This window comes from Dryobates pubescens, chromosome 5 (genome assembly GCF_014839835.1).
Source record: "Dryobates pubescens isolate bDryPub1 chromosome 5, bDryPub1.pri, whole genome shotgun sequence".
Taxonomy (NCBI): domain Eukaryota; kingdom Metazoa; phylum Chordata; class Aves; order Piciformes; family Picidae; genus Dryobates; species Dryobates pubescens.
This window is the reverse complement of record NC_071616.1, coordinates 20,602,098-20,630,089: the sequence shown is the minus strand read 5'-3', so window position 1 is coordinate 20,630,089 and position 27,992 is coordinate 20,602,098. Positions and strand designations below refer to the sequence as shown.

The 27,992-nt window shown below is 41.7% G+C and overlaps 2 protein-coding genes across 7 annotated transcripts in view; one reads left to right on the top strand and one right to left on the bottom strand.

Moving 5' to 3' along the window:
- BRF1 (BRF1 RNA polymerase III transcription initiation factor subunit) overlaps positions 1–27,992 on the bottom strand; it is a 181,883-nt gene that overhangs the window by 70,275 nt on the left and 83,616 nt on the right. For 2 of the 3 annotated variants that reach the window (XM_054161745.1, XM_054161746.1), the window contains exons 5-10: positions 23,177–23,249; positions 14,856–15,005; positions 13,187–13,280; positions 2,059–2,185; positions 509–548; positions 323–415 (exon numbers count right to left, since the gene is read on the bottom strand). In XM_054161745.1, coding sequence (XP_054017720.1) covers positions 323–415; positions 509–548; positions 2,059–2,185; positions 13,187–13,280; positions 14,856–15,005; positions 23,177–23,249 — 577 coding nt within the window. Of the gene's footprint in view, positions 1–322; positions 416–508; positions 549–2,058; positions 2,186–13,186; positions 13,281–14,855; positions 15,006–23,176; positions 23,250–23,615; positions 23,738–27,992 lie in introns of those variants that run through there. The other variant, XM_054161747.1, reaches the window with a different exon arrangement.
- On the top strand, positions 18,300–21,865 carry BTBD6 (BTB domain containing 6). 4 transcript variants are annotated; one of them, XM_054161749.1, is made up of 5 exons: positions 18,300–18,436; positions 18,682–18,976; positions 19,223–19,313; positions 19,585–19,703; positions 19,909–21,865. In XM_054161749.1, the coding sequence occupies exons 2-5, from the start codon at positions 18,771–18,773 to the stop codon at positions 20,939–20,941; spliced, it is 1,449 nt and encodes a 482-aa protein (XP_054017724.1). In that variant the 5' UTR covers positions 18,300–18,436; positions 18,682–18,770; the 3' UTR covers positions 20,942–21,865. The 4 variants fall into 4 exon arrangements, with proteins under 4 accessions (XP_054017724.1, XP_054017725.1, XP_009901825.1 ...); XM_054161750.1 differs by having other exon boundaries at positions 18,300–18,486; XM_009903523.2 differs by lacking the exon at positions 18,300–18,436 and having other exon boundaries at positions 18,495–18,976.

The window sequence follows — 27,992 nt, the reverse complement described above, 5'->3', positions numbered from 1 at the left end:
AGGGTCTAGATACTGGTCCACTGCACTTTCAGTGAATAAAAGGAACATGCTCAGGTGCCACTGCCAAGCTTATACTGCACCAGGAAAGAAAGAAAGAACAGAAATCATTAATGAACTGTCATTGCAATGAACGGTGTAGTTGTTTTGAAGCCTGATATATGAACCAACCAACGGGTAGAGGGAACCTCAACACACTAGAGATCTTGTCCTAAGCAAGTATATATCTCATCACATTTATCACAATAAAGTTCATACACTCAAGACTGCCTGCAGGATTTGAACCTGCTATTATTTAAGCAGCCACAGGATTTTACAGACTTACCATCTTTAGTGAAATTTGCAAACACGCCTTTTGCTTTCGGTCTACTGTTTTCTAACTCAATCTCTATTTCGTCTTGATAGCTCGTTATTTCCCCTGTGGCAATGAAATAAGAATAAAACTCAGCAATCACTGATGTAATTTTGAACAAATGAGTGATATGTTTGTTACACTGAACACAACTTATACCTTCAAAATCTTCCAGCTTTTTTGATAGTGCCTTCTCGAGCTGAAATGAAAATAAAACAAAATAGACAAGAAATTACTAAACCAACTTTGTACTGTTAGTCAACTGTATATAATAGACACAGAATCATAAGGTATTAAAAAAGCTTAAATAAGCAGGTTTCTAATCCCAACTCAAATTACTTTGTAGTGTCAGAGAAGTAAGGCATACAAGTTTCAAAACACTGACCAATTCCAATGTTACCTCACCCACCTCTATACTTCAAAACGAACCTTCGCTCTGGCAAGCTGCAAATAAAAGGCCCCATTCTTCAGTGCTCACACTCTATGACTGCCTGTAAATGTGAGCAAGTGGCAAGGACAGTGCTGAAATTGTAGTGGCCAGGCCAGAAACAGCACATTAGTGATGGTGAACTGAAGTACTGACTTACAGCAACTGGCAGCCTCTTAAGAACATCATAAACACACCTACAGACCTTTAAGTGATAGAACATTTAGAACAGTAACAACAAAAATCCTGAAAAATTATGGCAGTACCAGCTTTAGTTCATACTTTGTAAAGAAATGAAGCCACGTGAGAACTAATCTCTGTGGAAGCAGGTGTTGTACCACACACAGAAAAAAACAGTAATTGGGTTATTGTTTTTAATTGGGTTGCTGCTTTTAAATGTGATTAAAAAGAAGTTGCAAGTAATGACACTTACACCTGACCATAGGTATCACCTTAAAAACAGTGCAGAGTTTTTGATGCGATTACAATGCTCACACCTCTGCCACCCTGATCCTTGCTAACCAGGGTGGAAGAATGAACACTGCAGATAAAAGAGAAGTGCAGACATTAGGACAACTATTCAAGACCTCCATGCCATAAGCTCAGCTTATCACATGAGAGCCTCCAGTTTTCTAACAACAAAAAGACTTGATGCTTCAGTAAAAGGTCAAAGCACAATAAGGGAAACACATGCAGCAGGAAAGCAAGCATAGAGAAGAGTGCAGTGTAAATGCATCACCGTGGAAATGGGGAGCAACTGGGCAGGGGCTGTGGAGTCCTCCACCATATAGCACTTGCAGGCTAAGAAGCAAACATTGGCAGCTTGCAAAACACAGCAGCTCAGCTGATGCTCATTTACTCAGACACCCAGACACCTAGATCTGCACTAAGGAGAGCAGTGACTCTACATCCCACAGTAGACAGTATATACTAAGACAACACACATACTGGATCCCTCATCAGGGGGTGTTTAAAGATACATTTGAAGATATATACTTGAAAGAGCAAGCCTCTCTGGAGGAGTAAGCAAAATATGATATGGAGAGAAACTTTGTTTTTTTCCCCTAAACTGGGAAGCTCTCCTTTTCCAAGTAAAACAACCAAAAAAATATCCTTCATTTAATGGGCGTCATATACATTAATGTTCATTCTTCTCTTAAGAACCTCAAAACTAATGTAACTAAAGCTTATCAAAGGTTCAGTTAGGATTCAGCACTGACTGATCCAAAAAGGAACATACAGATGAAGAAGAGAAATAGAGAGCATCTGATTCAGAATTCACCTGCTGTATCTTCAATTTTTTTTGACCCGCTGTAAATGAAGGAGGATCACACTCTTCTTCCAAGTCAATCTTCATAAACTCATCTATGGTTAGCTGACTTGTTGGTGTGTCTTCAAACTCTGTCAACCTACCAAAGCATACAGCACATTACCACAACATCTTAAAGAACTCTTTTAAAAATAACAAAATTTGTCAAACTGCTAAGTTATAGAATAAACACATCATTCACAGGAAATCTGGCACAAATACAGACTACATTAATACTGAAGAGATACTAATTGTTCCAGTCCAAATTAGCTTTTGATTTATTAGTGTATGTGGCACACATTTGTTTTGATGAACAAAGACTGACAGAAATACAGCAGCCTCTATGGTCAGTTAAGTACAGACTGGCAAAAACAAGATGAGAAGCACTTCTCACTCCTGTCATTTTTTTGTTATCAACAGCAATAGCGGAATAGATTCCCAAATAAAATATAAGTCATCAGTTTTAGGAGTATGTTCAAAACTATTCCTGATATGTAAGTATGATTAATTTCTGCATGCAAATATTAAGGTAGCATATCTTTGGCAGATTCAAAGAGGGACAAGAAGTAAGGCCACACCTTGAGTCCTGTGTCCAGTTCTGGGCCCCTCAGTTTAGGAAAGATGTTGACTTGCTGGAACGTGTCCAGAGAAGGGCAACAAAGCTGGTGAGGGGTTTGGAACACAAGCCTTATGTGGAGAGGCTGAGGGAGCTGGGCTTGCTTAGCCTGGAGAAGAGGAGACCTTATTGCTGTCTACAACTACCTGAAGGGAGGTTGTAGCCAGGTGGGGGATGGTCTCCTCTCCCAAGCAACCAGCACCAGAACAAGAGAACACAGTCCCAAGCTGCACCAGGGGAGGTTTAGGCTGGATGTGAGGAAGAAGTTCTTCATAGAAGGAGTTATTGGCCATTGCAACGGGCTGCCCACAGAGGTGGTGGAATCACCATCACTGGAGGTGTTTAGGAAGAGACTGGATGGGGTGCTTGGTGCCATAGTTTATTGATTGGATAGTGTTGGATGATAGGTTGGACTCGATGATCTCAAAGGTCTCTTCCGACCTGGTTAATTCTATTCTAATCCCACCAGGACACAGAAGCAGTAATAAAGTGATCATCTGCACACACTGCATGGTAGAGATGAATGGGTAGAAGTTTACAGTAATATACTTTGTTTAACATTCACATTTGAAACATTCCTATCTGTGTGAGAGATAGGACTGGGTAGATGGGGAATTGCCATGAAAGTAGCTGGATCTTTCAAAGGAACTGAATCTTAAATGGGATAACATTGTCATAAATTCATGGACAAATTTCAACATTTTATACAGGTGGGTGAGAATGAGCACATCCATTTTACAGATGGAGAAAGTAAGACAAAAGGTTAAGTACAAAGCCAAGTCAGGAAATGTCTGGCAGAATGCTTTTCTGACAGAAAGTGCCCTTTTAATAGTATCAACATTTTCCATGGGAAAACAGCAGTGATGGGTCTGCAGCTGCTTCACTGGAATATTCCCATCTTCCAGAGGAAGCAAAGCTGACAACAGCTTCCATCTGCAAAAGGAAACTAAAAATGGTGATTCAGTACTCCCAGCACAGGACACTTCAGTATTTCTTCCCCCTAACCACAGTTGTGGTTTTCTCCTCAATCCCTGATTGCAACAAAACTCCTTCCAAAGAAGGAATTTTCTATAGGACAGAAATTCAGTTTCCACCCAACTCCAGGGTCAAAATCAAGAGCACAGGACCACACCCTCTGCTCACATCTTCATCAGTACATGTATTTCTTTTTTTATAAACTGAAGAGCAACATACAATGGGACATAGGCATAGCAGAACTTCACAGCACTTTGCCTTGGAGGCAGCCTGCTCCCAGCCAGGGTGGCATGAAATGCACAGGAGAGCCAGGCACCTCTAGGTAAAACCAACTGTAAACAGCACACTGAGCCCAGGCACAGCTATGCTGCCCAGAGTTCATGCTGCTGAGGAGAACAAAGCCTCTGAAACATAAGTCTCACTTTTGGAGTGCAGGCATCTCCATGAAGCCCCAAATTAGCAATGTATTTGAGACTGACTGACAGCCTAAAACTTTCCCTCAGAGTGCCAGAGACCAGCTCCCTCCTCCTCCCTTTCAGATCAAATTGGAGAGGAGAAGAGGAAGCTGTTGGCAGTAGCAGCACCCAGCTTTTAATTAACAGACTAGAAATCCTTCTCAGCCTTAACAGATTCCCAGAGTGCATTACCCACCTTCCAGGAGGGAGCCTCATCTCTCAGGCTAGAGTAAAAACCAGGCCAGAGTATTGTTATTATTATATTAATTCAGGATTCATTTAATGCCAAATCCATGCATCACTTCAGGAGCATTCCCTGCCACCATCATTAAACTACAGTCGTTTACCTCTCCATGAATCATGCACTCACAGGTAATCCCACTAGAGCAGGACCTCTCCTCCCACCCAGTATTGCATCATTAAAATGTTATTCCCCTCCCACTGTAAAAACCCTACAGGCAGCTTTTGCGAGGATACCCAGTCTGTTTACCCCACACTCAGACTTGCATTTGAGGTGAGCACTCAGACCTACAGCCCAGACAAAATGGCAACACCTTCAGACATGCAGAGCAAGGTAGGAAACACCAGTAGCAAACCCAGTTGCTCATCAAGCAAGGTCTGGGACAAGATGACCATCCTTGGATTTCACCACCTGACCTTGTGCATTTCTCCCTGTGGACACCTGAAGCTTTGTCTGTCCTCTTCATCCACTGTGCTGTGTGACTCATATCTTGCACCCCTCACCTGGTAAAATGGCATCATGGGTCTCTCCTAAGACATTCAGTACATCCGCACTAGGACAGGGCAAAGCTCCATCAAGTTTGCTGGTGGTGCTACTAAGAAGCTCAAACCCACAGCACAGCAGACCATGACACACAGCCACTAGTATCCAGTCCTATGCCCATGGCCTCTCCTCAGTCCTGATCCAAAACACATGGGATGAGGACTGACCACCCAGCAGTGAGGCCGGCCAGCGTGACAGTGTAGACATAGCTCAGTGGCAAAGCCAAATGCTGAGCAGGACTTCATTTCTTCACATCTCTCCGGTCATAACCACATGGCTCTAAGCCTTCATCCTGAAATGAGGAAACATCCCTGATGGTCAGGATCACAGCTTGAGCACCACCTCTGTGGGAGAGTAAGCTGTTCACTCAACATTTTTCCCTTTAACTTGATATAAATAAATACCTGCCTTTGCCAACCACTTGCCTGCCTCAACATTTTACATTGGCTGATATCCAGACGACATATTTTTTAAACATTTCTTTAATTTTATCTAGTGTTTGGACACATGCCACCAAGGCAACACAGTGATGCAGGCAGCAGTCTACACCGCATGAAACAAGGTAACATTAGTTTGGCAGCTAGGAGAAAATGATGAAAGCTTAATTATAAGCACAGCAATTTCAGGGGTGAGGGAGTGCCCTTGTGAAAAAAAAAAACAAAAAAACAACAAAACCACACACACACACACAAAAAAACAAACAAAAAAACCCACCCCAAAACACCCAAACAACCACTGAAATAAAATAGCTACAGGCTATTTTTAAAGTCACACACAAAAATTACACTCAACTTCATTTCGCACTTTTATAAATCTAAAAAAACTCTAGTAAGAGTTGCTATTTAAAGTTATGTACAGGAGCAAAATAAACAGATATACAAATTAAGATATTATTTCCTTGGCACAAATTCAAAATAGCTCTAAAAACTGAAATTTGGCAGACAAGTATTTTCTATTTATAGTCAAAGTAGAGGCAACCACTACAGCTCAGGCTATGATTCAACTTCCAGTAGAAATCCTCCCCTTACAGTTTCTCACAGCAATCTCTTTCAAGCAAATTCCTCTGGGAGAAAAGTTTTTCCAGAGTTTGGTGTCGTCTGCCCCTAACCCCAACCCTTTTTTTCAAAGAGAAATTTGCACAGCTTTTGTTTCATCCATTTACGGACAAAACCACACCTCATCTTCTGATAAAGCACTTTTGTGCACAAAACAGCAAACCGATTCTGTTCACACTTAATTTAGCTCCCAATAAGGGAAAATGGGTCAGTCATTTTGAAGTTAGGAGCGATGGGTTTTTTACTTTGTTTTGTTTCAGAGATACCACCCAGTGGAGACTTATGAATCCAGTCTACAGCCAAGACTTAGAAAAAGACTTCTGCTAGCTGCTCAGTTTTAATGTTTAATTGAAATTCTGCTGCAGTGCAGTGCAACAAAGCACAAAAAAAGAACGAGGTCTTCTGGAGTCCAGCACACAAATGCTTCAGGAGTTCAAGTTCAAAGTCCAAGAAGGCTTTCTAAGCAGAGAGCATTTAGGAAAAACCACAGCGTTCTCCTACACAGACGCAATCAGCATCCAACTCTAGAAAGCAGGCGCACAATGAAGAGGTCTCTTGTGCTGGACCTCTACATAGAAGAGTAAACAAATTAAAACTTCAGAAACAATTGTGTTTTTAAAGAGTGAGCGTGGCATTTAGCCTGAGCAGGCAGACCTTAAGTTACCTGTTGTGAGAGGTCTTACTAGAGCATTTAACATATTTTATTAATGGATTAAAAAAAATGTCTAAGCTGAATATTGGCATGTTATTAGCAGAAATATATGAAAAAAGCTTTACTGCAAGGTAAGTTGGTGGCAGTAATTAAATTTCCCTGATTTTTCCCAAGTTAACAATATAATTAAAACACCTTATAACAACTTAGATATCTACATAATCTTAACTGTCACATCAATTAGAAATATTCTACTAATAGGTCAGATGATTTGACAACTGAAACATCTTCAAACTCTGGAAAAGTCAGGGATTTACTTTGTATCTTAGTGAAGTACCAAAACACTGCAGTACACACTCAGAATTCTAAGTTCCGAATTCACACAGATGTGCAAACCATCACTATTTTTCTTATTACAAATTTAAGTCTATTGGATCACCCTTCTGTCCCAACTTTTTCCCAAGTTATACAATGTTTATGCATGAACTATTTACGGAAGTACATAAACATATACCTTAAAATGACACTTAAAATAGAATATGTATCAGAAGTAACTATTAAATGCTTCCTACATGACTAAAAAAAAGTTTTCAGTATCTACCAGTATGTAAACAAACAAAAGTGTAGTCTCCTTCTATGTCATCATGTGTATATATATATATATGTGTGTGCATATATATATGTGTGTGTGTATATATATATATGTAATTTTACACATACTTGCAGCAATATAAAAAAGGTATTTCTAAAAACTATATGCATATCTCATTACTAAAAGTAAGGCCAAAATCAGAGGTGATCCAGTTACTGTGGTTTTACAGCTCACACCTTATACATAGAATACATAGAATAAACCAGGTTGGAAGAGACCTTCAAGATCATCGCATCCAACCCATCAACCAATCAAACACCACCCAAACAACTAACCCACGGCACCAAGCACCCCATCAAGTCTCCTCCTGAAAACCTCCAGTGATGGCGACTCCACCACCGGAGCTGTGTTGAATTAGCCTGCCTGTGCTCACAGCCCAATGCACTTAGAGAGAGAGAGATTTTCGCTTAAACAACTTCCACGGTATATTACATTTCACCTCTTTTTGCAATGGACTGAAAGCACACACACCTAGTCATTTACTGCAGATTAATTGGTGACTGATAATTTATGGTGCTCATTTGCTGGCAACTCTCTGTCATTTTGCTAAATACTAAAGAATAGGAACCTTGAAAGATTTATTGTACTAAATAAAAGCACCATCTAGAATTAGTTGCTTTTACTTCTCCATACCAAAACAGAGATTGTCACAAATTAATTGGCATAAATTTTAAAGCCCTGTTTCTGCCAGTGTTTACACATGTAGTTAACCTGAGTTAACACTTGTACACATGATTAGCCCATCAATAATCACACCAACAGATCTTCCTGGACATCCCAGCAGTCCACCAGCTTAAACCATCTGGAATTTTTTGTTCTTGGCTTTTTTCCCCCCCTGATTAAAGTGTTCAGACCATGCTAATGAAACAAAATGCTTTAGCATTCCTTAAAAATTTGGTTTTTTGTTAGCACGGCTTCACCACTATGCTCTGTCAAAAACACTCTATGATCTCCTAGAAAAGAAAAGCACTGTGCTGCTTAATTTCTTAACAGCTCTTCAGATGAGAAGTCAAACACAAGAGAAAACTGTTTACAAGAACTAAGCCCAAGTTAGTGCTAAGAAATTAATTATTGTTTCAAAAATAACAGACACCAAATAATTTTGAAATTACATTTTTAAGTGTAAGTATCAAGTACTACAATAAATTAGGAATCTAATTAATGTATTAGCTTACTAGCTGTATAGAAGATGGACTTAGAAAAAGAAATATTGCCTTTTTAATTAAAACATGCAATCCAGCTTACAAAGGTATGCAATACCAAAACATGGATCAAGTTGCATTTTACTTACCATACTAGAAAGATTTCTAGAAATCATCTATAAGCAACTGGAAATTACTTAATTGGAGACATAAAATATTTCTCAGTTTTCTTTCTTAGCTTATAACAGTGGAAACTGAAGGGGTTCCATGGCTGCTGAGCTGAGATCAGAGTGGACACCAATGCAAGCTCCATCACATGAAGCAATTTTCCATTTTCTGAAAGCTTCTCTCTATGATTCAACACAGGGTACTTATACAACTCTGACATACTAAGCAGCCTCTTTCCCTCGTCATGCTCAAATATCTCAGGTAAACAGCTCTCACTTTATTCATCAGATACCTTTCACAGGACTTTATCATGGCTTTACTTGGATCACAGTCTAACACAGACCTCTTCACACCTTTCCCTTTAGCACTGGCCTTGATATGGCTTTGGCATTTCGGAAAATGTAACCTCACATCCACCTTGCAGCTATGCACCATCCTGCTACCTTCTTTTTCCATCCTGACTCTGGACTCATTGTATCAACTTTGGATATTAGGAAGAAGTTCTTTACTCTGAGGGTGGTATATTATTGGAACAGGTTGCCCATTCCTTGAGACTTTCAAGGTCAGACTTGATGAGATGCTGAGCAATCTAAACAAACTGAGGATGCTCCTGGTTACTGCAGGGGGGTTGGGCTAGAAGACCTCTAGCGATCCCTTCCAACCCTGTGCATTCTATGATTATAACTTGCTTCTCGCTTTGCCTGCTCTCACAGACATGTACCCAGCTCAAGATTGACCGGGATCTTGGACATGAAGCTTATGTGAGATATACACTGCAGAAATGGAAATAAGAAAAGCTGCAGGCAATACATTTATCTCTATACATGAATCTTTAATTTTTCCAGAAAATTACCAACGCAGTCATTTAAAGAGCTATAGCTGGGCCCCCAGGATATGAGCAATGGACCCCATTTATGAAAATCCCTGTGGCATCTCCAAATGGTAAATGAAGTTCCTTTGTAGCAAGTCTTGTCTTCCTTCCCCAACAATGCTATTTTGTTGTGGGAAAAAAAATTCACCTCATAAATGAACCCTTTAAACCTAATCTGGCCCTTCAGTTCAATTCCTACTAAATGCATCTTTACTTCTTCTGAAGTTCATCACAAATAGGTTTTTTAACAGATAGTACTTTACAGAATTGAGAAGAAATATTTTTTTATGTAAAAAGCAGCTCAATTTAAAGATAGAGTAAGCCAAAGAAGTAAAATGCAAGTGTTAACAAAGATAAGCTGATTTTTTTTTATTTCTATTGAAGAAGGGTATAAGATCTTTAAACAGGCATAAGGGCCACATAGTATTAGATAATGTACAATGGACAAATGTCACAAAAATTATTCTCACTGCAGATAAGACAGAACTTAGTATGCAGAAAAATGATGCAGTAGGTGAAAGAAGGGGCAGAGTATATAAAGGCTAAAAAGGCAGCAGCAAAGACAGGTGTATTGAACACAGGCACAAATGTGAAAAACTAAATAATAGTGCTGGATTTATTAAAAGTTAATTTCTACTATCTCCAGAGATGATTACACAGAAAATAACAACTTGACTAATTAGTTAATATTTGTACAGTACTTTGAATATATAACGTGATATATAAGTTAATATTGTTTTAATTAGACTGGAAATTAGATTGAATTATCAGTGGCTTTATTAATATTTAATACATTCACATTCAACCTCAGCAAAAGCTTTACATTTTAATTGTGTGCTTCAAAATATAAAGCTAGAAGTCCCTATGACATAACCACAAAGTTTTATTTCCAAGGTCCTACCAAAACCACATGCATATAAAAAATAAACACACACTGTTTTTTAACAAAATAGATGGTTAAATTAAGAACTCTTCATTCAAAGATGAGTGACAGGGTCTATGGGCCATGTTTTGTTGCTTTCTCCTTCCAAAAGAGATTCCTTCAAGTCATTAATTTTTGTAACCTTAAGGTACATCAATTTTTGTGAACCTCCTCCTACAAGCTGCTACTCCTCCAGCACACAGCAATGAAATAGATGATGGACTACAGGCACCTAGGGCTTGGTGCTTTTCAGCTGATGGACAACAGGGAGAACTAATCCACTTTCACATAGCCGCATCAGCTGCTTTGCACAGGATCAGACACACTGCCCTTCTTTGGGAAGGGCTGCTACCCCTTGATAAGGGTCTTCCCAAAACAGGAAACCAAACAGGGCCTTCTTAAAAAGCTTCACTCCCACATCCTCATACTTGATCAACACAACTCTCTCCCCACTAGGTTGCTGGGCTATGGGCACAGGGCATGGGGAGAAGGCACCTCATGTCAGAGTCACCCCTTCTCTTGCAGATTTCTGCCATCAAACCCCATTGTCACTGAAAGCAAATCCAGCTTCCAAGGGTTTGTGTTTGCCCAGGAGCCATATAGGCAACTGGAAGCTAAATCAAACCCTGAAGAAGAACCTGCAGGCTGGAAGTTTCAGCGGTATCTGGGTTCCTGTGGTTTCACTTCAAGAGCCATCAGGGCGAAGCCATCAGCAGCGAGCACAGCCTCCAATACCATCCATTAATGAGCATTCACACAACTACACTTAACACCTTCACGATGCACAAAGCAGCAGTAACTCTTTACAAACCAGAGTAACTACAGCAATAATTAAAAGGAAGTAAAACCCCATATCAAACTGAGAAGCAAAGAAATTTAGAATAGAATAGAATAGGAATAGACCAGGTTGGAAGATGCCTTCAAGATCATCGTGTCCAACCTATCATCCAACACCACCCAACCAACTAAACCATGCAACTAAGCACCCTGTCAAGTCTCCTCCTGAACACCTCCAATAAGGTCTTCTCAGAGCCTTCTCTTCTCCAGACTGCACAACCCCAACTCTCTCAGTCTGTCCTCATAGCAGAGTAGCTCCAGCCCTCTGATCATCCTCATGGCCCTTCTCTGGACACGCTCCAGCACCTCCAGATCCTTCCTGTAATAGGGGCTCCAGACTGGAATGTTTCACAGCAAACTCTTAACTATGGAATATATAGTTATATTCCTATAAATCAAATTTCATTAGAATGAGAATAGAATTCTTGAGAACATGAAACAGATTTGTATTAATTTAGATTCTATTTGATGGGATTTTGAGAGGAACTCTTAAAAGAAGACAACAAAAAATGGAGTGCAGGAGTTACTCAACGTTTGGTTTTTTGTTGTGGGCTTTTTTCTCCTTCATTAAATACTATATAACATGCTTTTATTTGAAAAACATCAATCAAATTTATAGATTCATGATAAATACAGTTGTAATTATAGCTGCCTGAAAATAATTCAGCTGTCACGTTTACCCTGTCAAAGTAAATAACGCTGTCATTTTAGTTGATGTGTATGACTTGAGTAAACATTTCAAAGCATGAATTTTGAAGTAAGATTTCTTCGCCTGAAACAATTGCTCAAATTAATTTTCCTTCCAACTCTCATTTATTATGCATATTTTCCTAGTAAGAACAAACTATTTAAGCATCTTGAAGTAGATTGTGGGTGCATAAACCATTAATCATACAAAATGCACACTAAAACACATCCTGTTGTCCAGAGGAAAAAAAAAAGTAGCCTTTGTACTGCTCCATCCTTATAGCCACAGTACTTTGAAACACTTCAAACACTTTAAATTTATCCCTATGCCACCCATGCATGTCAGAGAAATAGCATCATTCCTGTTCCACAAATGAGTATCTAGGGCATAAATATTTTTCATAATTAAGAAATTAATTCTATTAACAAGTATTAGACTCGGCTGGATGCGTTTAAGCTGGTCTCAGCAAGGTGGCGAGAAAAGAGAAACATCAGGGAAGCTTTCCAAAGACAGACCTTGGTGCAACAAACTTAAGAATACAATGGTGGTGCAAAACTTTCCAACTGAGGGCAAGACAAAGCATGCTATTTCAAAGTTAGGCTATTTATACAGGGGAAAAAATGCTACAAGTTTTCAAAACCAAAATAAGGGAAAATAGATGACTGCTTACTTCCTCAAAATATGGAAAACACTACAAGATCTTAAAAAAACACACCAAACATGCCAAAGGTACTTGGGATATTCCCACTTTCAGGCTCACATTCTGCAAATAATTCCACTTTGGAACCCTTCAACGACATCAGCACTAGACTCAGCGTGCCTTCTTCTGTTTATTAGCAGTGCAATACTATCAAAAATGAATATTTCAGTAAAACATTTTGAAAAGTTCTGTTCAATAACAGCTAAAGGAGAAGACTTTTCAGCATTCTATTTTGGATTAATGAATAAAAAAATCCTACAGTACACACTCTCCTTTCAGAGTCAATCAATTATGTCTTTTGAGGACATGACAACACTGTTAACATTTCTGACCCAACGGGTTTTTTTGCCTCCAATTCTCCACTTGTAAATGGGCACAGTGTTCCTTACCATCTTTGCTAAGTACCTGAGGCCTTACATAAGAGGTGTTAGTACTTTAAAAATGACCAGCTAAAACATGTTGTAGTTATTCTTGGCACTTCTGAAAAGGAAAAGAACCTGATTTTCTCTGATATACATTCATTTTAGACTACGCTTCTTTTCAGCATTGTAAACAAAAGATAAAAGCAATAAAGCTGCACTGACCTTTTCCTTAATGTAGACTCACAAACCTTGACCACCCTGATGACCTCTTTAACAGTACGTCGGAAATCATGCATTCTTGCTGCCACTAGGAGAGCTGGAGAAAAAGCAGGGAAAGTCAATGTCAGAAAGAGGAAAATTCACTGAAGAAAAGCAGAAAACAGATAACTATGCCCTCTCTTAGTCCCTGCCTTCAGCAAAAGAGCCACAAATGCTTACACTCACCTGTACCTCTGAGTACAGGTGATGGACTTGACCTTACAAAACTTTGCTTCCTACCCAAAAACATTAAGCTGATTGTAAATTGCACCCTGTGCTTTAACTTTCGGAAAACCATGGTCAGCTGCTTAAAATACAGCACAAGAACATCTCATTGATCACATATTTTCAAAGTTACCATCTTTTTAGTAGAATTTACTAGTCTTGAATAAAAACACCTCCAGCAAGACACTGAATCTGCTTAGACTATTATCCTCACTGTTGTGACCACCATTCCTGTCTTGCTAGTGGCCAAGTGCTCTCCTACAAGACGTCCTTCCACAGCTAGACAACAAGCTGTACTGGCTGCATTCACATTAGTGTGGTGATTAAGAGTACTAGCTGTATTTTGAAGTATCATCCCCACTCATTGTGCAGCAGGCAGAACAGTGTTAAGCACGCAGAAGTGCTTCCTCTCAGAGAAAACTAAACCACAGCTCCACTTCAGGTATGTGTTTGAAGTGCTCCAGTTCCTAACAGGAACATCAGGGGATAAAATAACAACTGGTCCTTTAAACAACATGTGGCACAGACATTTAGGCCAGGGAACCAAACTAAACACAGTACACATGAACTTCATACTCCATGGATGGATGTAGGCAAATCTGCATCATCTGCTTCAGTCTATTGATCCATGCCTGTTGAATCAAAATACTTGCTTGTGTGGATATAGTCTACGTAGTGAATCAAAGATCAGGCTGGTCTCCTGTAGAGTCTATCATCAAGTTTTTAGCAATGTGCAATAAGCAAACACTATTAACAAAAAGATGCTAGAAATTTCAAGAAGCTTGCATAGTCCTAGACTCCTTAAGATCTGAGTGCTGTTCCTCATTCCAGCATGCACACATAAGATCTTTTAAATACAATATAGATGTGAACATTGTGACTATACATTCTCCATTGCTCTGACCTGACTAGCTGGCACTGACTACCTTTTAACCTAGCCCTCCCAAACCAGTAGGTGTTTTTGTAACCATCAGGATAGCGATGGATCTTGGAAAAAGATGAAGGAGAGGAAAATAATACTAGAGAACAGGTCAAAGAGGGCAATTCTTGCATAAGACACTGTGTAAAGACACAAATCAAAGTGCCTGCACTAATGGTGTCATTTTAGCTGACAAAAAAACCTTTTAGCAGCTACAGCTTGCAGAGATTGTAGGCGAGAAGAGCACCAGAAAAGGAGGTTAAAAAAAATCCAAAACGTAAGATACAAAGGATCTAAGCATACAGGAGCAAGGGCAAAAATGAAGTTTGTGTTTCAGAAGACCTACATAATCTAAAGGTGCCTGACAGCACAAAACCGAGAGAACACAGCATCACCAAGGAAATGAGAAAGTCATCATCTGTTCCTAACTAACAGACTCTCCTGTCCATCCCCCAGCAGGAGAGGTGATACACCCAGAATAAGACATACCTGCTCCACAGAGCCCGGAGGGCCGGCGGCCGGTGTGCATCCAGTCCCGCTTCATTCTCTGCAACAGCCTGAGAGCCGTCATGGACACCTCGTGGTTCTTATCCCCAAACTCTAGCATGTGTGCAAAACGAGGAATGTACAAACAGGGATCTGCAACAGAAAGCAATACAATTATTTCTAATCCTAACCTTTGATTTAGGAAATGTGGTACTCAAGCAGCAGTTCTGTGGGGATGTCATGGTTGGCTCACTTCACAACTCAGCAAACAGCACGCTCTGTGCTAAGGTTAAGAAGCCCCTTTTTGGCTAAACTAAACCAAAATTCTTCTTTCCTTTATAGACAAAAAAACCTTTAGAAGCCTGCACACAGGTTTTCCTACATGCTTTTCAGGGTCCAAAGCTACAGATACTGACTCTGACACGTGAGCAGCACTACCGGTATCAGTGAAATTATGCACAAAGCTAAGTAGCAAATAAAGTAACTTGTGTCATTTGCTTAGAATTCCACGTCTCTAACAAAAATCTGCTCACATCTTTGAAGTTAATTCCAGCTCCTGCTCATGTTCCAACAACACAAGATGCTGTTTATTACAGATACTAAGGCATAGTCTCCATCAGCATAAATTGCTAGACCCCAATTAACATCAACAACACTATAACAATTTACATCAGCCACAGATCTACCTCCACATGTATAAACTTATTTCAAGTGTTGGCGTTACCGGCTTCAAACTAACCAAAATATATCAGTACAGACTGTGCTTTACCTAAACCAATTTATAATTTATCAAACAATCTTGTAAAAGCTACACTTAACACATGTTTACTCTTATTTGAAGCATCAATTTCTCATTTCCTGCCAGCCTTTTATCACTGGACCGAAAATCCATCATGTACGGTAAATTGTTAACTATTTGTCTCAACTCAATTTCCTTAGCTGATCCTCTACATAGACACTTAAAACTGATAACGATGAAAATTCAGCTTGAAACACTGGAACAATCTTACAGATTTACAATTAATCAAAGCAGTTTCATTTAGCACCAAGGTATAACAATGATGCCCTGTTGTTATCCATAATTACAAAGATCACACCGTAGGTTATTGTGCCTGTCAGCCCTGCAGAAGCATTTAAATGAAAGCATTTATCAAGCAAGAACTTCCAAACCCATCTCCCTGAAAACATGCCAGAGAGCAGTCACCTTCTTAACATGACCCTAAAAATAATAGAATCATTTAGGTAGGAAAAGACCTTCTAAAATCATCAAGTCCAACCATTAACTCAGCACTGCCAAGCCCATCAAAGGTTTAGGAAAGACTAAGCAGTCCTGATGATTCTGAGAAGCAGTTCTGTGTTTCCAGGTATGATTATGTAAAACTGCCCAACAGAAATGACCCATTCCAAAATACAACAACAAAATCCCTTTCAGAAGTGACAGCCTGGGGTTCAACAGGCTTTAAACTTTGCTCTTTGCCTACAGACATGCATGATATGTTAACAATGCAACACCTGGTTTGCTTTCCCATCTCTCCTTACCCCAAAAGGGTTCAACTTCAGCTCCTCTGGCCATGGAGCAGAGCAAAACAAAGCAATTCACAGCTTTCTCTTTGGAGTGGAGTTTTGGGAGCATTTACACATTCACATTGTAGCTGTTCAGACATTTCTGCTGGCAGTCATGCCCACAGGTCATTTGACAAAACATTGCACATCGTTAATTTAAATTCTGAAGCTCCCAAACAGGCAGAAAATGAACATGCCTGTGAGTTTTAAGCGAAAAGCCTTAAAGAGGCCATAAACAGCTATGAAGTTAATACTACCAATATATAAATACAGGTCCAAGATTAACATACACAGGATCTGTATGGGTGCAAACATTAAAAAAAAATAAAAAATTAGTTGTAAAACCCAAACACCTTGATTCCTTCCCCAAGAACTGAACAAGCACCAAAAGACCCTGCTCACTAGGTAAGCCCTCTTTACTTTCTGGGAGACTCATGGGACTCAAACTCTTGGATGCGAGTGAGCAAGTTTAAGTGGACCAAACCTCACTGGAGCAAACCCCACTGGTTCTCCAGAGCAGGGGTTACAGGGATGTGGACAGCAAGAAAACCGTGATTTTCGTTTTTAACAATTGTGAATCTGGTTTTGTGAAGACTTTCGCTTTTCTCCCTGTCCTACTCGTGACTTGGAACTTGGGAGTTCTCGAAGAGCCTAGATGCCGCATAGTCATTTACAGGAAGATACAAAAACCTCTTGAAAGCTGTTCAGGGGAGTGACTTCCCGACCAGATAACCGGGCCGGTAGGCTCGGGGACAGAAGTCGAAGCAGAAGCCGGAGCCGTGCCCCGCCGTCTTCCCAACCCCACGAGAACGGTCTCCCAAAAAACTAGCGTGGACCCAGACCAGGAAAGCCCGCACAAGCGGGGTATAGCGGCTTCAAGAGTGCAAAAAACCAGAGAAAAAAACACCCCGCCACCTTCCCTCGACTTAAATAATTCCGCCCCGGCCGTGCCCCCGGCGCCGGCACCCGCGGAGCTGCGCGGCGCTGCGGCGCCCCCGCCCGGACCAGCCGAGAAGGGCGGTGCGGACCCCAGGCCGGCCCGCCCCACTCCGTTCCGCTACGGCTGCCCCTGGGCCGGTCGCAACCACGGTAGGCCGGCTGGGCGCAGGAGCAATGGGCATCGGAGAGACTGCCGCGCTTTCCTGCGGTGCTGGCAGAAGGGAACTTGGGGACGTGGCGGAGCTTGGCGCTGCGCACGTACCCGCGCCCCCGGACCCGTACCGCCAGCAGAGCGCCCCCAGGCGGGCAACTGAGAGTGCGCGCGGGGCACACCGGGGCGTGCAGAAGACTGACACCCGGCGGGGCGGGACGCGGATACCCCCCCCCGCACCTAGGCGCTCCCCATTGGCGTGGGCCGTAGTGACGCGCAGCGCGGCGGCTGCCTATTAGGGCGGGAGGCGGAGGCAAGGCCCGGTAGAGCCGCGTAGAGCTCCGTCCTGCAGCGCCGCATCCCGCCGCCAGCACTGCGAGGGGAGCGCCAGGGGCAGCGCCGCCCGCCCGCCGCGGAGGAGCCGAAGCGCCCCGCGGCCAGCAACGCCCCCGACGGGGGCGGGAGGAGTGCGGAGGAGCAGTGCCGAGGGGCGGCAGCAGCCGCGGGGAGAAGAGAAGGAAAGTTGGTGCGAGCGGCGGCGGCGGCGGGGGCCGCCCGGGATTGGGACTGCAGAGAGCAGCCGCCTCGCCTCGGCCCGGCCGCCACGGATGTGCCCCTGCCGGGCGAGAAAGGACGGTTGCTGGCAGCGGGGATCGGGCGGCTGGCTGCGCTTCACCCTTGCCGAGCTGCTGCACTCGGAGGATTTGTGGATTGACTGTTGCTCCTGACCTACCGCTTCGGCTGGATCTGTTGGGTTGCGTTGCTGGATTTTGGCTTTTTTTTATTCCTTTTTTTTTTTTTTTCCTTCTTATTTTTGGCCTTTTTTGTCTCCATTTTCCTTGGGGAAAGGAACTGCCTGCTACTCCGGCTCGGGTTCCCCACTGCAGTCGTGGCAGTGCCGTGGAGGCTGGGACCCCCGCTCTGAGCCAAGGTGAGCGCTGTCTCTGATCGATCCAGCATCGTCCTTTTCCCCCTGGAAAGGTGCGTCGAGCTTGTAACCAAAGAGCGCGCACTCACCAAAAAAAATCAAAAGCTGCCCTCCATCTGGAAGCACACAGTACCCAGATAGTGGGACACGCATTTGGGATTTGGTAGTTCACTCGCTCATGCCACTGCCCCATGGTTGCCTCAATGGCAGGATCATGAAGTGTTTGACTTTTTTTCTTCTGCTTCCAGAGACCTTAAAGAAGTCCAAAAAGAGTGTGAGGTCAAACGGCAAGGTGCCAGGATGCTATGAGATAGTGCCCCTGTCCCTCAAGAAGAAGATGGCTGCAGAACTTTATCCTGCCAGCACCAACACCAACATCGCAAACAGTAACGCCGCCGCCGCCACCGCTGCCAACAGCAAGAAGAACGCCCTGCAGCTTCAGCAGAGCGCTCAGCCGCCCCCGCCGCCACAGCTCCAGAACCTCAATAACAACAACTTGGAAAGCGCCAACTGGCAGTCCTTCCACCCCACCCTGCGGGAGAGGTAAGGGCCGGGACCGGCCGGACTCTCCCCGGGGGTGGGGAGCGGGAGACAGACCGAGAGAGACTCGGCCTCGTGCACCTGCACCAAGGCCAGACGTGATGGCCGGGACGCCCCGGGATGGGACCGGAGCCCTAGGGTACGCCGCGGTGGGAGGTTTGGGCGGCTGCGTGCCGGCGGGGCTGGGGCACCAGGTGAGGGGCTGCCTGCGGCTAACAGGGCGTTCTCCTCCCTCTCCCTCGCTTGCAGGAACGCGCTGATGTTCAATAACGAACTCATGGCTGATGTTCACTTCATCGTGGGCCCGCCTGGGGCATCCAAGAAAGTTCCTGCCCATAAGGTTTGTGCGGATAATTTTTAGCTTTTTAATACTATGCATATCGCCTTCTCTCCCTGCCTCACAACCAGGTTCCACTTTTTCCCCCCTAATTGCAGCTTTTGTCTAGTCCCAGAAGTAGTTCACATACACTGCAGTTAAAGGGAACAGTCGAAGGCAGGCTTCTGTCCCCACTGCAGCCTTTAACTTTCCTTACGTATAGCTCTAACCGAAGCCAGCATGCTCAGCTGTTCCCCATCCACGTTACTGAGGCTTCTCTCTCTTTATTTTCCAGTATGTTTTGGCAGTTGGTAGCTCTGTCTTCTACGCTATGTTTTATGGCGATCTTGCAGAGGTCAAATCTGAAATCCATATACCAGATGTGGAACCTGCAGCCTTTCTAATCCTATTAAAGTAAGTGGCCACTACAAGTCTGCTAATTATGTGGACAGAATCAAAGTAGCTTATAAAATATACATCTCCTAATTGCTATTGTGCAATATGCACTTATTACTGTTTACTTTGTGTGCTGACAAATACTGAATGTCAAATTCACTGCCAGCAAAGATGATTATAGATCAATCTTTCATGGCCTGTATTTTTTTCTGCCCCCATCTAGATATATGTATAGTGATGAAATAGACCTGGAAGCTGACACGGTGCTGGCTACGCTCTATGCTGCCAAGAAGTACATTGTGCCGGCCCTAGCAAAGGCTTGCGTCAATTTTCTGGAGACCAGTTTAGAAGCGAAGAACGCTTGTGTCCTGCTCTCTCAGAGCAGGCTCTTCGAGGAGCCAGAGCTGACGCAGCGCTGCTGGGAAGTGATTGATGCTCAAGCAGAAATGGCACTGAAGTCAGAGGGCTTCTGTGAGATAGATCAACAAACACTAGAGATCATTGTAACCCGGGAGGCACTCAACACCAAGGAAGTGGTAGTTTTTGAGGCTGTTCTCAACTGGGCAGAGGCTGAATGCAAAAGGCAAGGGCTACCAGTTACGCCACGCAACAAGAGGAATGTATTAGGAAAGGCTTTGTACTTGGTGCGGATACCAACTATGACTTTGGAAGAGTTTGCCAATGGAGCTGCCCAGTCGGACATCCTCACGCTTGAGGAAACGCACAACATATTCCTATGGTACACAGCTGCAAATAAACCCAAACTAGAGTTTCCACTGACAAAAAGAAAAGGACTCGTACCACAGCGATGCCATCGGTTTCAGTCGTCTGCATATCGCAGCAATCAGTGGCGGTACCGAGGGCGATGTGACAGTATTCAGTTTGCTGTAGACAAACGGATATTTATAGCAGGACTGGGATTGTATGGGTCAAGCTGTGGAAAGGCCGAATACAGTGTCAAAATTGAACTGAAGCGCTTAGGAGTTGTCCTTGCTCAAAATCTGACAAAGTTTACCTCCGACGGCTCCAGTAACACGTTCTCTGTGTGGTTTGAACACCCTGTGCAGGTTGAGCAAGACACATTTTACAATGTAAGTGCTATTCTTGATGGTAACGAACTCAGTTACTTCGGGCAAGAGGGAATGACTGAAGTGCAGTGTGGGAAAGTGACATTCCAGTTCCAGTGCTCCTCGGACAGTACCAATGGAACTGGAGTACAAGGAGGACAAATACCTGAGCTCATTTTCTATGCATGATGCATTTCACCTTGATTGTATTCCAGTACTGCAATGATGTGCATTAAGGGATTTTTCAGTTTTACTACAAACTCTGCAGCAGTATGGAATGTATGCTACTTACCTATCTGCTACATCAGGCTATACAAATAAGTGAAGGAATGCTCTTGAATTTAATCTTATTTTATTTATTCATAAGCTATTTGACTTAATTAAGACTGCAACAAGCAGAAAAATGTTAAATGCACAGTACGTGCAGGATTTATTTTGTATATAGATAACTAACTTGCAGACTGCAGCTGACTTAAACAGAATGTTCTAAACTAGAGCAGTTTATGAATCTCTGAAATATAAAACATTTTTACATGCCCTAAATCCTGTGTACTTGCTCATTGCTGATCTTATGGCTTGTCTGTTAATTCATCTACAGTACAGTTTATGGGTGATAATTGTGCCCCATGTGCATCTACACAGGGCATTAGCTATCACTGTAAATACAAGGCTTCCCTTGCCTGGTAACTGAGAATATCTATCAGTGCCCTGTATTTTCCTTTGCAAAAAGGAAGCTGACAGATGTGGAAGCTCAGGGGCTTTTGCCTGTTGCCTAAGCTGAATATAGATAGGCAAAGCCTGAGTGTAATCAAAGCTGATGAAAATTATCCTGTGGTCATATTTGAAAGCTTCTACTACCCATTTCACATGTATCATTTCTCTTAACCTCGAGCCTGCCCAGCAAACAGCAACACTGACACTTGCACCTGTCAAACTGCACCCTACTTGAAGGGCCAGAGTCAAAACAGAGAGATAAATAGCTTAATGCAGTGACAGGCTTCATCACAGATTTAGTCCTGAGCTGCAATACTGACAGCTGCTAACTAAATACACATCCCATTCTCACATTTAGGAGCAGACATTAGACAAATAATTTCAATATGGTCTTTCAGTTCACTCTTTTGAGAAATACCTTACAGAAAAATTGCTGGATCTTCCTTTCCCCTCTATCGTGTTTGCTAGCAGCAGTCATTTTAGAGCAAGTACCTTTAACTTCCCTCGTGAGTGATAAAAGTAGGTGTTTTTCCTCAAGTATCTGACAATCATTACACGAGTCAATTAGAAATATTTTCTGCTTTTTACAAATATCCCTTCTTATAATGACCTTGCAATGAATATTCAAACAGCAGTTTTTTTCCATGTATAACAAGCATGTCCACCTTTCACTTAGAAAGGTTTTTCTGTTTGTCTTTTCCCAAGCTGCATTAATTTTCCCCTTTGAAACTAAGCTGCAATACAAATTGTGCCTGTTCTTTCTTTTAAAAAGGCAAAAACTGAATTATTGAAACCAAGGAATTTTTCTATACATCAAGCTTTGCTAGCAAAGCCAGCACAACACGATGGCTGGAGCTGTGCACTGCCTGTGCTATCTGGATGCTGTTATGATGATGCTCAATATGCGAGCTGCCCATTCTCCTGCTGCAGAAGCAGGCAGTTATGTGCCCAGCTGAGTACAGCTGAAGGGGTGGGCATGTGGTGTTCTTGAACACAAAGGCAACTGATTCTCTCAGTACAGATTAAGGAGAGTGGGAGTAAAGATACAGGAATAAATTTCCTGCACAGAAGTGGGTAGCAGTCAGAAGACCTCTCTGTAAGTGTGCTCTTTTAACTCAAATTGGCACAAATTCCCTCAGCTTAAAAGCTGCAGTCTAGGCATTAGCTTTTATACCCTTTAGACAGGGTAAAGCCCACCTCCCCATCACTGTTACGAATTCAGTGATGACTTACTATTAAAAGTTGTTCACATGCTTGAAAAAAGTTGCTCCTCATTTTCCAACAAGCCACTTGTATTTCATGCGCTGAACACCTCAGCTACAGGTGATGGACAGATAATAAATTTGTCAAATACTTATCAAATGTTGCATCTCTCTGGAAGTGTGACTGGCCTGTGCAAGCTTGTAGAGGCACACAAATTTATTTCACATCAGCCCATTGTCTTAGCATAGCCTAAACTACTCTCAGAATCAGCAACAAAACTATTTGTCACAGAAAACAGCATCTAGCTCCCAAAAGCCTCTTACATAAAGAACGGCATCAGCAACGCTCTTCTGCCTCAATTGATTCCAGCTTCATTTCTAAGTTACCCTTTGGTATTCAGCACACAATACTATGTGTATATATACACACATACACATATATTCTTGTTAAGTAACCATGCAGAAAATAAAATGTTCAGAAATCAACTCATCAGAAAAAAATAAATACCTATGGCTGGAGCATTTATGCAGAGTTCTCTGGCCAACAGAAGGAAAGTTTTTCCCAGCACATAGACATTCACCTATTAAAAGACAAAAAAACACACCCACCATTATTTAAATCTGAAACCACAAACGTGTTTAATAGAACATTTATATGTAAAGGAAGAAAGAAAACCCCAAGCAGTGGTGCAAGGAATACTCATAACTATAAAATAAATTCTTGGTGCTTGTCAAAAGCTGCACAAATTATCATTGTAAATCAAAGTGTAAGTAGATCCTGAAAAGTTTTTAAACATTTGTTTAGTGCGCTCTTCATGTTGCACTGTAGTACTTTGATAGTTTTTCAGTTGTCACCTAACACAGCACTAAGTGGGCTTTAAAATAATATCACTATCCATGAAATGTCGTTTATCTTGTAACATAACAAAACCTGAGCAAATACTCACAAGTTAGTGCAAATTTCAGCTCTGCATGAGCATGTGAAGTGGGATAATTAAGTATTTCGCAAGCAAGCAAGCATCAAACTTTTCCAGCAAAGCAAGGAGTGGTGCTACATGCCCAAAGGGTTATTTGTAATTTCTTACTGTGTGGACATTAGCCCAGATGACCCTACATTAAAAAAAAAAAAAAAAATCAAAACCCTAAACCACACCAAACTTACTAAGGTACTAGGGACAGAAACCTGGTCCCCTTTCTCCTTCACTGCTGCACTGAGGATGTAAACTGAGGGGAGGAGTTATTCTTCATACTCTGATTTGCAATTCACAGCATAGGCACTACATTTGTATTTTAAAAGTCTGAGGAAGTTTTCTTTCACTATCCTAAGATGTGTTTTTGTGGTCAGCAAGAAAGACAGGATATACTTCAGTTCCCAAACAGCCCCAAACATTCCCACAAAGCTCCATGAACACCTTGCTTCCCCAAGGCATATGTAAAGGTCAACGTTGGTATAAAAATCTCCATCCTCCTACACTCCAAACAAGCAGTTTTGATTTGTTTCTTAAGGATAGGATGTACTCAGTTAATCAAAGCATCAGAACTGCCTCTCTCACATGCCAGGAGAATGAAGGTGTTTACTACACAGTCAATTACACAACTGAGTTAGTGACATGGTACAAGCCTACGAAGATAAAAAGCCCTGTTCCTAAGTACTTTCCCTTTCAGTTTCACAATAGAGCTTTAGCAACATTAGTTTAAAAGTAAGCTTTCCCCTCAAATGTACAGATGTTTCTACCAAGCCAGCAAAAATAAAGACGTACATTTTCACCCGGCACTTTTTTTTTTTTCAAATGTCAAGATATTCTTAATGTGAATTTTTCTTCAAATTAGAATTTTCTTTTTTAAATGACTTCAAAGAAATCCTCTGAATGATCTTGTATCTTGAAAGTGACTATTCAATCAAATGTATATGACATAATGGTAATTCATTCCATATTTAGAGGAAATTGTTGAATATCTTTCATGCTGTGTCTGACCAATAGTTGGACTGGCCTATGAGATACAAAAGTATAGTCTTAAATTTTACAACCTTTTCTTTCTGAAATACCAAACAACACAGAAATACTATTCTATGGGAAGGAAGTGAACAAAATAGACCCTTTAAATAAGAAGCATATTTCTTGGCAAGTAAGTCACCGAGTTTTATAGAAAAAATTAAGTACCTACTGAATCTGGCAATTCATATAGGAGTTTGAGAGCATGTAACTTTCCATGAGCCAGAAAGAGAACCAGACATTACTACTGCAAAGTATCTGCAGTGTTTCAGTTGGCTTGAGATGCTCTAGATTCACTTGCAAGCTTGGAATGGTTTGTTTTGACCTTTTGTCTAAAGAATGTTAACATAAAGAGTTAGGGGTTGGCTGTAGTTTCAGCCTTCTAAGTTGGCTGACCACATTACAAAAGTTCTTAAACCTCATCACTTAGACCTTGCTCTGCAAGGACAATTTCACTGCACAAATCAATAAAGTTACTTCAGTAGAGCCAAGTACATATGGTATTTCCATCAGAGACTCCACAAACTCATCTAGTTCTTTTGTTTTAGTCTAGGAAAAAAAACACACCAAATTCACACAAGTATTTTTCCTGGGGTTTTTTGGTGATGACATCCAAATACCTGATGTTTGCCCCCATTAAACCACCTCACTCTCCAAGAAAGTCCTCCCAAGCAAACTTTCAATAGTTGTAATCAACAGAGCAAATAAATATGAAGAGGCATAAAGAAGCAGGTTTTCTTTCTTTTTTTTTTTTCCCCCAGTGAAGTTCTAACAATCAAAGTAGGTCCCAAATTAAATCTAAAGCAAAGACAGATGCATAATGAAACTGCTCAATGACTGTTTGGAGTCCTCCCCTCCGTCTAACACAAAGTCTTATGATCCATGGTCTATTTGAAAAGTTACAAACTTAAATCTAACCTGCCTTTCCACTTCACCCACATCAGCAGTGTTTTATGACCAACTTCAAGGTGAAGGCAGAGTATTTACACAAAATAATAAATTCAAATAGAAATGGTACACTAGGGAATTTCTTTTGATCCCAACTGCATGTCTTTGCAGTTTTGGCTACTACTAGTTTAGAAAGAAAGCATCATTTACAGAGGATGACATGCTTTTTATTGTTTTCCTCATGAAGCTCACACGTTTTTAATGCCAGCATAAAGTCACCAAAAGAATCAGTGCCAGTTTTCCTGGCAAATCAATGGAAAGGGAGACCCAAGGTCCCTTCAATATGCTTCTCATCTATAAAAGTAACCAGATATTCACAGGTTCTGAGGCATTTATTGTGAATGGGAAATTAAAGATAGCATAAAGCTCACCCCAAAATCTGTAATGGCATTAAGAACTGATGAAGCACAATATTTTAAGAACTTCGGGGTTTAGTAGCAGAGATCATTTACTCCAACCTCCCTGCCTGGGCAGGGACACCTCTCAACTAGACTTGGTTGCTCAAGGCCTCATCCAACCTGGACTTGAATACCTCCAGGGAGAGGGCATCCACAGCAGAATCATAAAATATATTTGGTTGGAAGATACCTTCAAGATCAGCTGCAGTCCAACCTTCAGCCCAGCACTAAAAGGCCAACACTAAATCTTGTCCCTAAGCATCAGGTCCACATGCCAGGGATGGTGACTCCACCACTGCCCTGGGCAGACCATTCCCATGTTTGATAACCGTTTCAGTGAAGAAATATTTCCAAATATTCAGCCTAAACCTCCCTAGGTACAGCTCAACCTTTTTCACTAGCCCTGTTACCATGAAGGAGAAGAGGCTGGTCCCCTCCTCACTCCAACCTCCCTTCAAGTAGTTTTAGAGAGCAGTAAGGTCTCCACTCAGCCTCCTCTTCTCCAGAATGAACAACTCCAGCTGCCTCAGGTGCTCCTTATAGGACACGTGCTCTAGGCACTTTGTGAGCCTCATCGCCTTTTGGACAAACTATTTCAGAGTCTCTCCCTTGTACTGTCCCTAAGATCCAGTCTAAACTTACTCTCCTTCAGCTTAAAACCACTCTCCCTTATCCTATTGCTAGGACACCCCTATGAAAAGTCTCTCTCTAGCTTTCCTGCAGGATCATTTCAGGTATTAGAAGGCAGCTACAAAATCCTGCCAGACCTTCTCCAGGTTGATCAACCCCAGCTCCCTCAGCCTATCTTCATAGCAGAGGTGCTCCAGCTCTTAGATCATCCTTGTGGCCCTCCTCTGGACTTGCTCCCACACTTCCATGTCCTTTTTATGATGGCAACACCAGGACTGAATGCAACATTCAAGGTGGGGTCTCACAAGAGCAGAGCAAATGGGAAGAATCACCTCTCCTGACCTGCTGGCCACCCTTCTCTTGATGAAGCCCAAAATACGGGCTGCATGAGCAGCCAGCTTGTGTTAAGTGTTCAGTGGAAGAAGGCCCTTTCAGTAAAATTTTCTGCTGCTGTCATTAATTTCAACTATTACTCACAAACAGACATTCTGTGACAGATGAGGTATGATATAGAACAGGCATATAGTCTTCCTTTACTCTCATCGTTTGTATTTGGTTTTGCACTCCATTAAGCTTAGAAAATTAAGAGAATTAATTTAGAGGCCTACTTTAATTTCTAGTTCTTTCTTCATTAAGAACTTCTTACAAAAATGCATATGCTCCAATCCATCAAAAGCTTAATGCTCCAGATTTAGAACCATATGACATTTGCATTCATAAAACCTAACTTGACATGAGTCCTTAGAATGGCTAATAAACAAAAATGCCCTTCTAAAAGGATATCTTTGGCTTAGACCTGAATTGGTACAGCTTTAAAGCTTAACTACATCAACTTTGGCCTATTCCCTTTCTTAATATGAAAAGGATCATACTGAAAACCAGTATTTCCTCAGCCATCCCCATCCAAAATTGCCAATGCGTGACAATGTTTTTAATAGCCTTACATGTTTTGTTTGCATATTTTCATCAGATATTAAAATTTCCTAAACTTCATGCCATCACTAGGTTTGAGCAACAGAGAGTGCTGTCAGCTTCTTGTCAGTGGGGATATTTTAAAGTACCTACATAACCTGATAGTTTTTACCATATTCTTTTATATTCAGTTCATCTTTAACAGAGTAAGTTTACAAACATATGCACCTGCCAGTGAGCTGTTGTTCTGCTGATGGGGTTTTCTTGTTGGTTTGGGATGGGGGAAGGCTAGGGGGTTTTCTGTATGTTTGGTGGGTTTTTGGGGGAAGGGGGTTGTTTTCTTGGTTTGTTGGTTGTTGGAGTGGGGTTTTTTGTCGTTTAGTTATTTAAAACAAACAAACAAACAGATTCCTCAGCAATACAGTATCTTTCAGACAAAAAA